This window comes from Salmo salar, chromosome 14 (assembly GCF_965601325.2).
Source record: "Salmo salar chromosome 14, fSalSal1, whole genome shotgun sequence".
Taxonomy (NCBI): domain Eukaryota; kingdom Metazoa; phylum Chordata; class Actinopteri; order Salmoniformes; family Salmonidae; genus Salmo; species Salmo salar.
The window spans coordinates 106131932-106144781 of record NC_138304.1 but is presented as its reverse complement, the minus strand read 5'-3'; the positions used below and the strand labels follow the sequence as shown (position 1 = coordinate 106144781).

The 12850-nt window shown below is 46.9% G+C and overlaps 1 protein-coding gene across 1 annotated transcript in view; it reads right to left on the bottom strand.

Moving 5' to 3' along the window:
* Positions 1-12850, bottom strand: part of csmd2 (CUB and Sushi multiple domains 2) — an 854766-nt gene that overhangs the window by 421532 nt on the left and 420384 nt on the right. Inside the window, 2 exon segments of the mRNA XM_082961372.1 lie at positions 5242-5354; positions 7099-7202. Of these exon segments, the coding sequence (XP_082817498.1) occupies positions 5242-5354; positions 7099-7202 (217 nt within the window).

Below are 12850 nucleotides of genomic sequence, written 5' to 3'. Positions count from 1 at the left end.
GAATAATTTTGTACAGTGCAAGGTACTTAATTGTTACCCAGATATTGTTTGCTGTATATTGAGATGAAAACAGCTACGTTGGACCTTTAATTTTGGGATAGGGTCACGGTTACGACAAAAACAACCCGACGGGTTATAATCTACTCCCAGAAATTACAAGTCATGAAACTCCTGTCAATTTGGTGAAATCCTATGTTCTTACAGCGGTTTAAATAAACATGATTTAACTTCTATGTGGTCCGTTTGTAAAAAAATCATGTAATGGTGTAGGATTAGATTAAACACTATCACATTTCGTAACGTTTTTTTTTAAAACAATGACCTGCACTCCAGATCACTGAATCAGCCAATAGATGGTAAGGCATACTAGTCTAGAACACGTTCATCCATTTATATAGGCATGACTAAGTATATATTTTTTTGCTTATTAAAATGTGCTCAAACTAAACAGTGTACCAAATTATTCAACTCAGTTCCTCCTTCAAGTATCATCTCGCAATGGGCCCTGTGCAAAATGTGGGGAAAGGGCCATTGTTGCTATAGCAACATACTCTGCACTCGCTCCGGGACGAACAACAAGTTGAACTCGGTGAGAGACTACTAAATTGATATTGCAGTTTGTTGAACTGATTTTAAAGAGCTAGCTACAAGAAATGCTGATATTTACAATGGTATTACTGTGTGTAGCTACGTTTTCTAGCTTGCTACCTAGCCAACCAAGCCCAGAGAGAGCATTGCATTGTGGGTGTTAAGAAACCTCTCTCTGGCCCTGGGAGAGACACTAATTGGATTTCCATTAACTCCCCCGCCTCACCTTGATACTGCTGAGGTAGACTACCATCCCCCGCCTCACCTTATTTCTGATGAGGTAGACTACCATCCCCCGCCTCACCTTATTACTGCTGAGGTAGACTACCATCCCCCACCTCACCTTATTACTGATGAGGTAGACTACCATCCCCCACATCACACTATTACTGATGAGGTAGACTACCATCCCCCGCATACAGATCGCAGTGGTGGGTAGTATATGGGGCATTGGTGACCAAATGGATGGCACTGTGATAGACTACATCCAATTTGCTGAGTAGAGTATTGGAGGCTATTTCGTAAATGACATCGGCGAAGTCAAGGATCGGTAGGATAGTCAATTTTACGAGGGTATGTTTGGCAGCATGAGTGAAAGATGCTTTGTTGCAAAATAGGAAGCCAATTCTAGATTTCATTTTGGATTGGAGATTTTATGTGAGTCTGGAAGGAGAGCTTACAGTCTAACCAGACACCTAGGTATTTGTAGTTGTCCACATATTCTAAGTCAGAACCATCCAGAGTAGTGATGCTGGACGGGCGGGCAGGTGCGGGCATCGATCGGTTGAAGATAATGCATTTCGTTTTACTTGCATTTAAGAGCAGTTGGAGGCCACGGAAGGAGAGTTGTATGGAATTGAAGCTCATCTGGAGGTTAGTTAACACAGTGTCCAAAGAAGGGCCAGAAGTATACAGAATGGTGTCGTCTGCGTAGAGGTGGATCAGAGAATCACCAGCAGCAAGAGCGACATCATTGATGTATAGAGAGAAAAGAGTCGGCCCGAGAATTGAACACAGTGGCACCCCCATTGATACTGCCAGAAGCACGGACAACAGGCCCTCCGATTTGAAAGACTGAACTCTGTCTGAGAAGAAGTTGTTGAACAAGGCAAGGCAGTCATTTGAGAAACCAAGGCTGTTGAGTCTGCCGATAAGAATGCGGTGATTGACAGTCGAAAGCCTTGGCCAGATCGATGAAGACGGCTGCACAGTATTGTCTTTTATTGATGGCGGTTATGATATCGTTTAGGACCTTGAGCGTGGCTGAGGTGCACCCGTGACCAGCTCAGAAACCAGATTGCATAGCGGAGAAGGTACGGTGGGATTCGAAATGGTCGGTGATCTGTTTGTTCACTTGGCTTTCGAAGACTTTAGAAAGGCAGGGTAAGATGGATATAGGTCTATAAAAGTTTGGGTCTAGGGTATCACCCCTTTGAAGAGGGGGATGACCGCGGCAGCTTTCCAATCTTTAGGGATCTCAGACGATACGAAAGAGAGGTTGAACAGGCTAGTAATAGGGGTTGCAACAATTGCGGCTAATAATTTTAGAAAGAGAGGGTCCAGATTGTCTAGCCCGGCTGATTTGTAGGGGTCCAGATTTTGCAGCTCTTTCAGAACATCAGCTATCTGTATTTGGGTGAAGGAAAAATGGGGGATACTTGGGCAAGTTCCTGTGGGGCTGCAGTGCTGTTGACCACTGTTGGGGTAGTCAGGTGGAAAGCATGGCCAGCCGTAGAAAAATGCTTACTGTTCCTAACTTCCCTGAAAAGTTGCATATCGCGGGGGATATTCGATGCTAATGCTGACGCCACAGGATGTTTTGTGCTGGTCAAGGGCAGTCAGGTCTGGAGTGAACCAAGGGCTATATCTGTTCTTAATTCTACATTTTTTGAATGGGGCATGCTTATTTAAGATGGTGAGGAAAGCATTTAAAAAAATAACCAGGCATCCTCTACTGAAGGGATGAGGTCAATATCCTTCCAGGAAACCCCTGGCCAGGTTGATTAGAAAGGCCTGATCGCTGGAGTGTTTTAGGGTGCGTTTTACACTTACGAGACATGTTCGTTTGACCGCGGACCCATTACGGACGCAGGCAATGAGGCAGTGATCGCTGAGATCCTGGTTGAAGACAGTAGAGGTGTATTTATAGGGCAGGTTGGTCAGGATGATACCTATGAGGGTGCCGTGTTTACGGATTTAGGATTGTACCTGGTAGGTTCCATGATAATTTGTGTGAGATTAAGGGCATCTAGCTTAGATTGTAGGATGGCCGGTGTGTTAAGCATATCCCAGTTTAGGTCACCTAACAGTGCAAACTCTGAAGAAAAATGGGGAGCGATTAATTCACATATGGTGTCCAGGGCACAGCTGGGGGCTGAGGGGGGGTCTATAACAAGTGGCAACAGTGAGAGACTTATTTCTGGAAAGGTGGATTTTTAAAAGTAGAAGTAGAAGTTCGAACTGTTTGGGCACAGACCTGGATAGCATGACAGAACTCTGCAGGCTATCTCTGCAGTAGATTGCAACTCCACCCATGCTGTAGTTGGGGATGGAGATTCCAGAATTTTTGGTGACCTTCCTAAACCAGGATTCAGACACGGCTAGAACATCAGGGTTGGCGGAGTGTGCTAAAGCAGTGAATAAAACAAATTTAGGGAGGAGGCTTCTGAGGTTAACATGCATGAAACCAAGGCTTTTACGTTTACAGAAGTCAACAAATGAGAGCGCCTGTGGAATAGGTGTAGTACTGGGGGCTACAGGGTCTGGGTTAACCTCTACATCACCAGAGGAACAGAGGAGGAGTAGGATAAGGGTACGGCTAAAGGCTATAAGAACTGGTCGTCTAGTGAGATCGGAACAGAGAGTTAAAGGAGCAGATTTCTGGGCACGGTAGAATAGATTCAATGCATAATGTACAGACAAAGGTATGGTAGGATGTGAGTACAGTGGAGGTGAACGTACACGTTGGGTGACGATGAGAGAGGTTTCGTCTCTGGAGGCATGAGTTAACACAGGTGAGGTCTTTGCATGTGTGTGGGGTGGGACGAAAGAGCTTTCTAAGGCATGTTGAGCAGGACTGAGGGCTCTACAGTGAAATAGAACAATAAGAACATAAAGAAATCCCATGTGTTGATCAGGAGAGCAAAGACAACAACGGGTAAATGGCGATGAATGGGCATAGCGGGTCAGTTAGGTACATACAGGACATGAGTTCGAGGCTGGCGCAGGTAAACAAAACAGTCCAGGGGGCATCAGCTCTGTAGCCGAGTGATCATAGGGTCAAAAGAGCAGCAATAGGTGAGTCAGGGTCATCAATGAGTCATCAATTTGGAGCTACAGTATACACAGAGAGTACCAGTACCAGATCAATGTTGAGCTACATACAGGAAGTACCAGATCAATGTGGAGCTATATACAGGAAGTACCAGATCAATGTGGAGCTATATACAGGAAGTACCAGATCAATGTGGAGCTAAATACAGGAAGTACCAGATCAATGTGGAGCTATATACAGGAAGTACCAGATCAATGTGAAGCTACATACAGGAAGTACCAGATCAATGTGGAGCTACATACAGGAAGTGCCAGATCAATGTGGAGCTATATACAGGAAGTACCAGTACCAGATCAATGTGGAGCTATATACAGGAAGTACCAGATCTCTGTGGAGCTATATACAGGAAGTACCAGTACCAGATCAATGTGGAGCTATATACAGGAAGTACCAGATCTCTGTGGAGCTATATACAGGAAGTACCAGATCAATGTAGCGCTATATACAGGAAGTACCATATAATTGTGGAGCTATATACAGGAAGTACAAGATCAATGTGGAGCTATATACAGGAAGTACCGTGACAGATCAATGTGGAGCTATATACAGGAAGTACAAGATCAATGTGGAGTTAAACACAGGAAGTACCAGATAAACATTGAGCTATATACAGGAAGTACCAGATAAAAGCACATTATCATAATACAAAATACATTCATTGTTATTCCAGCCTCTAAGAAATTACTATAAATACAGGAAAATCATGTATTTGCCTTGAACAGGCACACATAAAGTCTACACACACAAACACACCCACAGTATACACACACACACACACACACACACACACACACACACACACACACAGTATACACACACACAGTATACACACACACACACCAACAGTTTACACACACAGTACACACACACACACACACACACAGTATACACACACACACACAGACACACACCCCCCCACACACACACACAGTGTACACACAGTATACACACACACACACACACACCAACACACATACACACAGTATACACACACAAACACACACACACACACTGGAACCAGTATGGGAAATGTATGCATTCTCTACTGTAAGTCGCTCTGGATAAGAGTGTCTGCTAAATGACTAAAATGTAAATGTACACACACACACACACACACACACACACACACACACACACACACACACACACACACACACACCACACACACACACACACACACACACACACACACACACACACACACACACACTTGTCACAGTCTGTGAAGATGAGAAGTAGAGTGAAAGATAAAGATGGGGCAAAGTATATTTCATACCTGAAAAACCCCCCCCAAACCATCAGATCGGGAGAGAACTCACCTTCATAAGACACCTTGAAGCCCAGAGAACCACTGGTGTCGTCAGTCTTGAAGTTGAGCCACATCTGATGACTGGTGCTGACCACCAGGTCTGGAGTGGTGGTCCCTGATAGGCTGCAGGAGACAGGGGAAGATGTGTGAGTGTGTCTGTACCTGTGGGAGTGTGGTGCTGACCACCAGGTCTGGAGTGGTGGTCCCTGAAAGGCTGCAGCGGACAGGGGTGGAGATGGGTTTGTATTTGTGTGTGTTTGAGCTGTAACTTTTGAGTGTGAGAGCATACCTAATCCAAAGGCATCCCTCCCTCTCCTCCCTCTCTCCACCATCTCTCTTCTCCCTTTCTCCCCCATCTCTTTCCTCCCTCTCCCCCATCTCTCTTCTCCCTCTCTCCCCCATCTCTCTCCCATCTCTCTTCTCCCTCTCTCCCCATCTCTCTTCTCCCTCTCTCCCCATCTCTCCTCCCTCTCTACCCCATCTCGCCTCCTTCTCTCACCCTTATCTCTCCCACTCTCTCCCCCCCTCTCTCCCCCCTCTCTCTTCCCCCTCTCTCCCCATCTCTCTCCTCCCCCTCTCTCTCTCCTCACTCTCCTCCCTCTCTTTCCCCTCTCTCCTCCCTTTAGACCCCCCTCTCCGCTCCCCCTCTCCCCTCTCTCCTCCATCTCCTCCCACACTCCCCAATCTCTCCTCCCTTTCCCCCCTCTCTACTCACTCCCCTCCCTCTCCTCCCTCTCCTCCCTCTCCCCCTTCTCCCTCCACTCTCTCCTCCCTCCCTTTGTCCTCTCTCTCTCCCCCTCTCTCCCATTCTTTCTCCTCCTTCTCTCCCTCTTTCTCCTCCCTTGCTACCCCTCTCTCCCCCTCTCTCCTCCCTCTCTCCCCCTCTCCCTCTCTCCCCATTCTCTCCTCCCTCTTTCCTCCTCCCTCCCCATTCTCTCCTCCCTCTTTCCTCCTCCCTCCCCATTCTCTTCTCCCTCGCACCTCCCTCTCATCCCTCTCTCCTCCCTCTCTCCCCCTCTCCTCCCTCTCTCCTCCCACTTTCCCCCCCTCTCTTCCCTCTCTCCTCCCTCTCTCCTACCCTCTGTCCCGCCTCCCCCCCCCCCCCCCCCCACAACCACCAAAAGCAGCACCACGTACAAATTGATCTATAAAACTTTATTAAGGCCATACATTTTCAGCACAATTAATAGCAACATCTAAGTGAAACGTTACTGAGCATCTGGTGCAGCAAACTCCATTAGGACGCATCAATATGCAACGCGATGCGGCACAGAGAACGGCCGTGATCTTGTTTTAACATTGAGGGGAGCAGTGATTGTCAACGTGGCAGTGGATCTATCTTTCATACACTACTTCCCCTAGACGTGATGAAATGGGCAGAAATAGAGGGACGGAGAGAAAAAGAGGGATGATGGAGGGAGTGTGGGGGTAAGGAGGGATAGAGAAAGAGGGAAGGTAAGATATAGATGGCAAGAGAGAGAGTTTCATGGAATTGAGAGAGAGAGAGAGAGAGAGGGAGTGGGTGGATGAGAGGGAGAGGAAAGAGGAGAGAGAGAGAGACAGAGAGAGAGAAAACGAGAGAGAGAGAGAGAGAGAGAGAGAGAGAGAGAGAGAGAGAGAGAGAGGGAGTGGGTGGATGAGAGGGAGAGGAAAGAGGGGAGAGAGAGAGAGAGAGGGTGAGTGGGGGAGGAAAGAGAGAGAGAGAGAAATCGAGTGAAAGAGAGAGAGAGAGGTGGGTGGAAAGCGAGACAAATCGAGGGAGGAACAGAGCACGGGCGGGTGAACTCACAAGAACTCGTGAAAAAATGTGAGAAAAGAAATGAATAAGACAACTAGCAGAGGTGGCTGAGAGACTGAAGGAACTCACACGTGAAAGACGGTCTTCTGGTCTCCGACCACGGCTCCATCTCCAACCGTCAACGTGTCGTAACCACGCTCCAGGTCAAAGTCCTCAAAGGTCAGCTTTATCACCTAGGCAACAGGACAGACAACGTCAGAATGCGGTGAACAAAATAACAGAACAAAAAATATGAGAGGGTTGAGTGGTTCCATAAATATGTAATTCGGTCTATTACTTTTTAACCCCTCTCTCGGTCATCCCTCATCACATCATCCATACCTTCCTCTACCCCTCCATCTATACCTCCCTCTACCCCTCCATCCCTCCATCCATACCTCCCTCTACCCCTCTATCCCTCCATCCCTCCATACATACCTCCCTCTACCCCTCTATCCCTCCATCCATACCTCCCTCCATCCCATCATCCATACCTCCCTCTACCCCTCTACCCCTCTATCCCTCCATCCATACCTCCCTCCATCCCATCATCCATACCTCCCTCTACCCCTCTATCCCTCCATCCCATCATCCATACCTACCTCTACCCCTCTATCCCTCTACCCCTCTATCCCTCCATCCCATCATCCATACCTCCCTCTACCCCTCTATCCCTCCATCCCATCATCCATACCTCCCTCTACCCCTCTATCCCTCCATCCCATCATCCATACCTCCCTCTACCCCTCTATCCCTCCATCCCATCATCCATACCTCCCTCTAACCCCTCTACCCCTCTATCCCTCCATCCCATCATCCATACCTCCCTCTACCCCTCTAATCCTCCATCCATACCTCCCTCTACCCCTCTATCCCTCTATCCCTCCGTTCCTCCGTCATTTCATCCCTCTACCCCTCTATCCCTCTAACCCTCTACCCCTCCATCCCATCATCCATTCCATACCTACCCCTCTATCCCTCCATCCCATCATCCATACCATACCTACCCCTCTATCCCTCCATTCCTCTACCCCTCTAACCCTCTATCCCTCCATCCCATCATCCATACCTCCCTCTACCACTCTACCCCTCTACCCCTCTACCCCTCCATCCCATCATCCATTCCATACCTACCCCTCTATCCCTCCATCCCATCATCCATACCTACCTCTACCACTCTACCCCTCTACCCCTCTACCCCTCCATCCCATCATCCATTCCATACCTACCCCTCTATCCCTCCATCCCATCATCCATACCTACCTCTACCACTCTACCCCTCTACCCCTCTATCCCTCCATCCCATCATCCATACCTACCTCTACCACTCTACCCCTCTACCCCTCTATCCCTCCATCCCATCATCCATACCTACCTCTACCACTCTACCCCTCTACCCCTCTATCCCTCCATCCCATCATCCATACCTACCTCTACCCCTCTATCCCTCTATCCCTCCGTTCCTCCGTCATTTCATCCCTCTACCCCTCTATCCCTCTACCCCTCTATCCCTCCATCCCATCATCCATACCTCCCTCTACCCCTCTTCACCCCTCTACCCCTCTTCCCCTCTGTTCCTCCATCATTCCATGCCTCTACCCCTCTTCATCCCTCTACCCCTCTTCATCCCTCTACATCCCAAATGGAACCGTATTCCCTTTATAGTCCACTACTAGATCCACATAGAGCTACGGTCAGAATGAGTTCACTACATACAGTAGGTAACGAAGCAGGGTTCCCTCATCTGGCAGCCCATTTCATTAGGCCTCCTAAATTTTCTGACAGAATTGTATTTCTTCTTTATGTGGATTTAGTTGTGGATTATACACTTTTATAAATGTTTTTATTGAATTTTCAATTGTTGAGGAAAATCCTTGTCAGGAAATCAGCTCCAAGTCATTTTAATTTTGGAAATCTGTTCCCAAATATTCCCACGTATAATAGAGAGATATATGATCGTAATAGAAAAGTAATCAAAGTTTGAAATGATTATGTTTTATTGTAATATTATATATATATATATATATATATATATATATATGTTTGGGCTTCTTGCAGAGTGTCTGCAGTCTACAAATTATTTGTAATGGTGTTTCGGACCACTGACCATCTGCTCACGAAATAATCATCCCGCAGCTGAATCTAGATGATACTTCCTGGTGATAAAACCCTCAGAATCAGTACAGGGAGTCAATAACTCAATTCAATACCATTGTGGACCATTTCCAGTGACTTACTGTGACTGTAAGTGACTGGGGAGGATAGAGCAGAGTCACAAGGTGAACATATCCATTAAAAAAAAACTGAGTACGTGTGAGGGTGGATTTATGCATTAGTTTTTCTACCAAGGAAAGAGATCTACTCAAACTAAGCTCATTATTATGCCCCGGGAGGGAGAATGATGGAGAGAGAGAGAGAGAGAGAGAGAGGGGTAGATAGAGAGGTAGATAGAGAGGTAGATAGAGAGAGGTAGATAAAGAGAGAGAGAGGCAGAGAGAGAGAGAGGTAGATAAAGAGAGAGAGAGCTAGAGAGAGAGAGGTAGAGAGAGAGAGGTAGAGAGAGAGAGAGAGGTAGAGAGAGAGAGGGGTAGAGAGAGAGAGAGAGGTAGAGAGAGAGAGAGAGAGAGAGGTAGAGAGAGAGAGGTAGATAGAGAGAGAGAGGTAGATAAAGAGAGAGAGGTAGATAAAGAGAGAGAGGTAGAGAGAGAGAGGTAGAGAGAGAGAGAGGTAGAGAGAGAGAGAGGTAGAGAGAGAGAGAGAGGTAGATATAGAGAGAGAGGTAGATATAGAGAGAGAGGTAGAGAGAGAGGTAGAGAGAGGTAGAGAGAGCGGTAGAGAGAGAGAGAGGTAGAGAGAGAGAGGTAGAGAGAGAGGTAGATAGAGAGAGAGAGGTAGAGAGAGAGAGAGAGAGGTAGTTAGATAGAGAGAGAGGTAGTTAGAGAGGTAGATAGAGAGAGAGAGAGCGAGAGAGATAGAGAGAGAGGTAGATAGAGAGAGAGAGATAGAGAAAGAGATAGGTAGATAGAGAGAGAGAGGTAGAGAGAGAGGTAGAGAGAGAGACAGAGAGGTAGAGAGAGACAGAGAGAGAGACAGAGAGAGAGACAGAGAGAGAGAGAGAGAGAGAGGTATTTAGAGAGAGAGGTAGATATAGAGAGATAGAGAGAGAGGTAGATAGAGAGAGAGAGGTATATAGAGAGAGAGGTAGAGAGAGAGAGAGAAAGGGAGAGAGAGAGGTAGATAGAGAGAGAGAGGTATATAGAGAGAGAGGTAGAGAGAGAGAGAGAAAGGGAGAGAGAGAGGTAGATAGAGAAAGAGAGAGCGGTAGATAGAGAGAGAGAGAGAGAGAGAGAGAGAGAGAGAGAGAGAGGTAGATATATAGAGAGAGAGGTAGAGAGAGAGAGCGAGAGAGAGCGCAAGAGAGAGAGAGAGAGCGAGAGAGAGAGAGAGAGAGAGAAATATAAAACATAAAATTTTCCCTACCCAGAAGAAAATGAAGGATGAGTTGAATAAGAGATAAATGATACATTTAGATTATATCTTGGGAATGAACGTGAATAAAGTCAGTAAATAAGGATGAAGAAGGAAAAAACAAGGGAAGTAAATGGAAATAAACATACTATTAACAAAATAAGGAAAAGGCCAAGTGATGTCTAGTCTTCCATTTCACATCGGCAGTCACATTCTTAATGTTTTCTGTGCTGGGAGTGCAGAGGCCACATGAAAAGGTTGATTAAAATGCTAATTACATTCTGTCCTATGGTAAACATACTCACTAATGTAAATTGAGAGAGAGAGAGAGAGAGAGAGAGAGAGAGAGAGAGAGAGAGAGAGAGAGAGAGAGAGAGAGAGAGAGAGAGAGAGAGAGAGAGAGAGGAGAGAGAGACAGAGAGAGAGAGACAGAGAGAGAGAGACAGAGAGAAGGCTGTTGTGGGTCAGATCACCAGATAAAATGCAGTTTCATCCTACAAACAAACATACAGGTGTAGGATTTAAATTCACCAGTATTGTCACAGAAAATAATCCTGCAGCAACATAACGTGAACGTTCAGAATGTTGCTTGATTGGTGGTTACGTTATTAGCCGGCCAAAATGATTGAAAGTCAACGCTGTGTTAGTGCGCGTTTCACTGAATTCATGTAAATGGCCACTCTCTCAGGGCTGAGTCCTAAACAGCCACTATCTCAGGGCTGAGTCCTAAATGGCCACTCTCTCAGGGCTGAGTCCTAAATGTCCACTATCTCAGGCCTGAGTCCTAAATGGCCACTATCTCAGGGCTGAGTCCTAAACAGCCACTATCTCAGGGCTGAGTCCTAAATGGCCACTCTCTCAGGTTGAGTCCTAAATGGCCACTATCTCAGGCCTGAGTCCTAAATGGCCACTATCTCAGGGCTGAGTCCTAAACAGCCACTATTCCCTACATAATGCACTGCTTTAGACCAGGGACATTATGGGCCCTAGTCAAATGTAGTGCACTACAAAGGGTATATATTTCTATTTGGGATGCACTTTCAAACTCCTTTCTAACCTACAGTAATGTTTCCTCTGGCTGCATGTGGAGGCGTGACGGTGTGGTTTGGGGTGTGCTTGTGCTTGTGTGTGTGTGTGTGTGTGTGTGTGTGTGTGTGTGTGTGTGTGTGTGTGTGTGTGTGTGTGTGTGTGTGTGTGTGTGTGTGTGTGTGTGTGTGTGTGTGTGGTTTGGAGGTAAATAGGGCCAAGCAGATATAGAACACTATCTTTAGTCTCTACTGAGAAACAACAGATTCGCTCCATCTTCATCTGGTCAGGACGCAGAGCGACAGACAGGCTAAAGTGCCACTGTCTGGCTCAAACCCTGTGACTCTTGTCAGAGCCCAGTGGAGTGTACCCAAGGGTGTGTGTGTGTGTCTACTGTATGCGTGCACTTTGTCACTTTATGTGTGAGTCATCCTCTCTAACTCCCTCTCCTCCTCCCTCATCCTACCTCTCCTCCTACCTCTCCTCCTCCTCCCTCATCCCACCTCTCCTTCTCCCTCATCCTCCCTCCTCCTCCTTCCTCTCCTCCTCCCTCATCCCACCTCTCCTCCTCCCTCATCCTCCCTCCCTCCTCCTTCCTCTCCTTCTTCCTCCTCCCTCCTCCCTCTCGTCCCTCTCCTCTTCCTCCCTCCTCCTCCCTCTCCTCCTCCCTCTCTTCTTCCCTCCTCCTCCTTTTCCTCCTCCCTCTCTTCCTCCCGCTCCTCCTCCCTCCCTCCTCATACTATGTTCCTGACTCATCCACAATGCTAAGTGAACAGATATGTAAAAACATTTGTTTGAGCTCAGAGGAAGACATTTGTTAGCACTGTGGCCTTGAACCTCTGAAGTCATCTCTGTAACAGTGGTTAAATCTCTCTTATGATATCCTCTTGTCTAAATAGCTCTCCATATGTCTCCTGTCTTCTTCCTCTCCCTCACCACAGATGCTTTTCAATCTATCTTTCTGTTGGTGAAGTCCTATCTGGCTGATTCGTTTGATCTATCCTTCTTCTGCTACTACTTCCAAACTCCTTTGCAGGGCATTGTACCAGCTCTTTTGCAGGACATTGTACCGACTCCTTTGCAGGGCATTGTACCAGCTCATTTGCAGGACATCGTACCAGCTCATTTGCAGGACATTGTACCAGCTCATTTGCAGGACATTGTACAAGTTATTTTGCAGGACATTGTACAAGCTCCTTTGCAGGACATTGTACCAGCTCCTTTGCAGGACATTGTACCAGCTCTATTACAGGACATTGTACCAGCTCATTTGCAGGACATTGTACCAGCTCATTTGCAGGACATTGTACAAGCTCTTTTGCAGGACATTGTACCAGCTCTTTTGCAG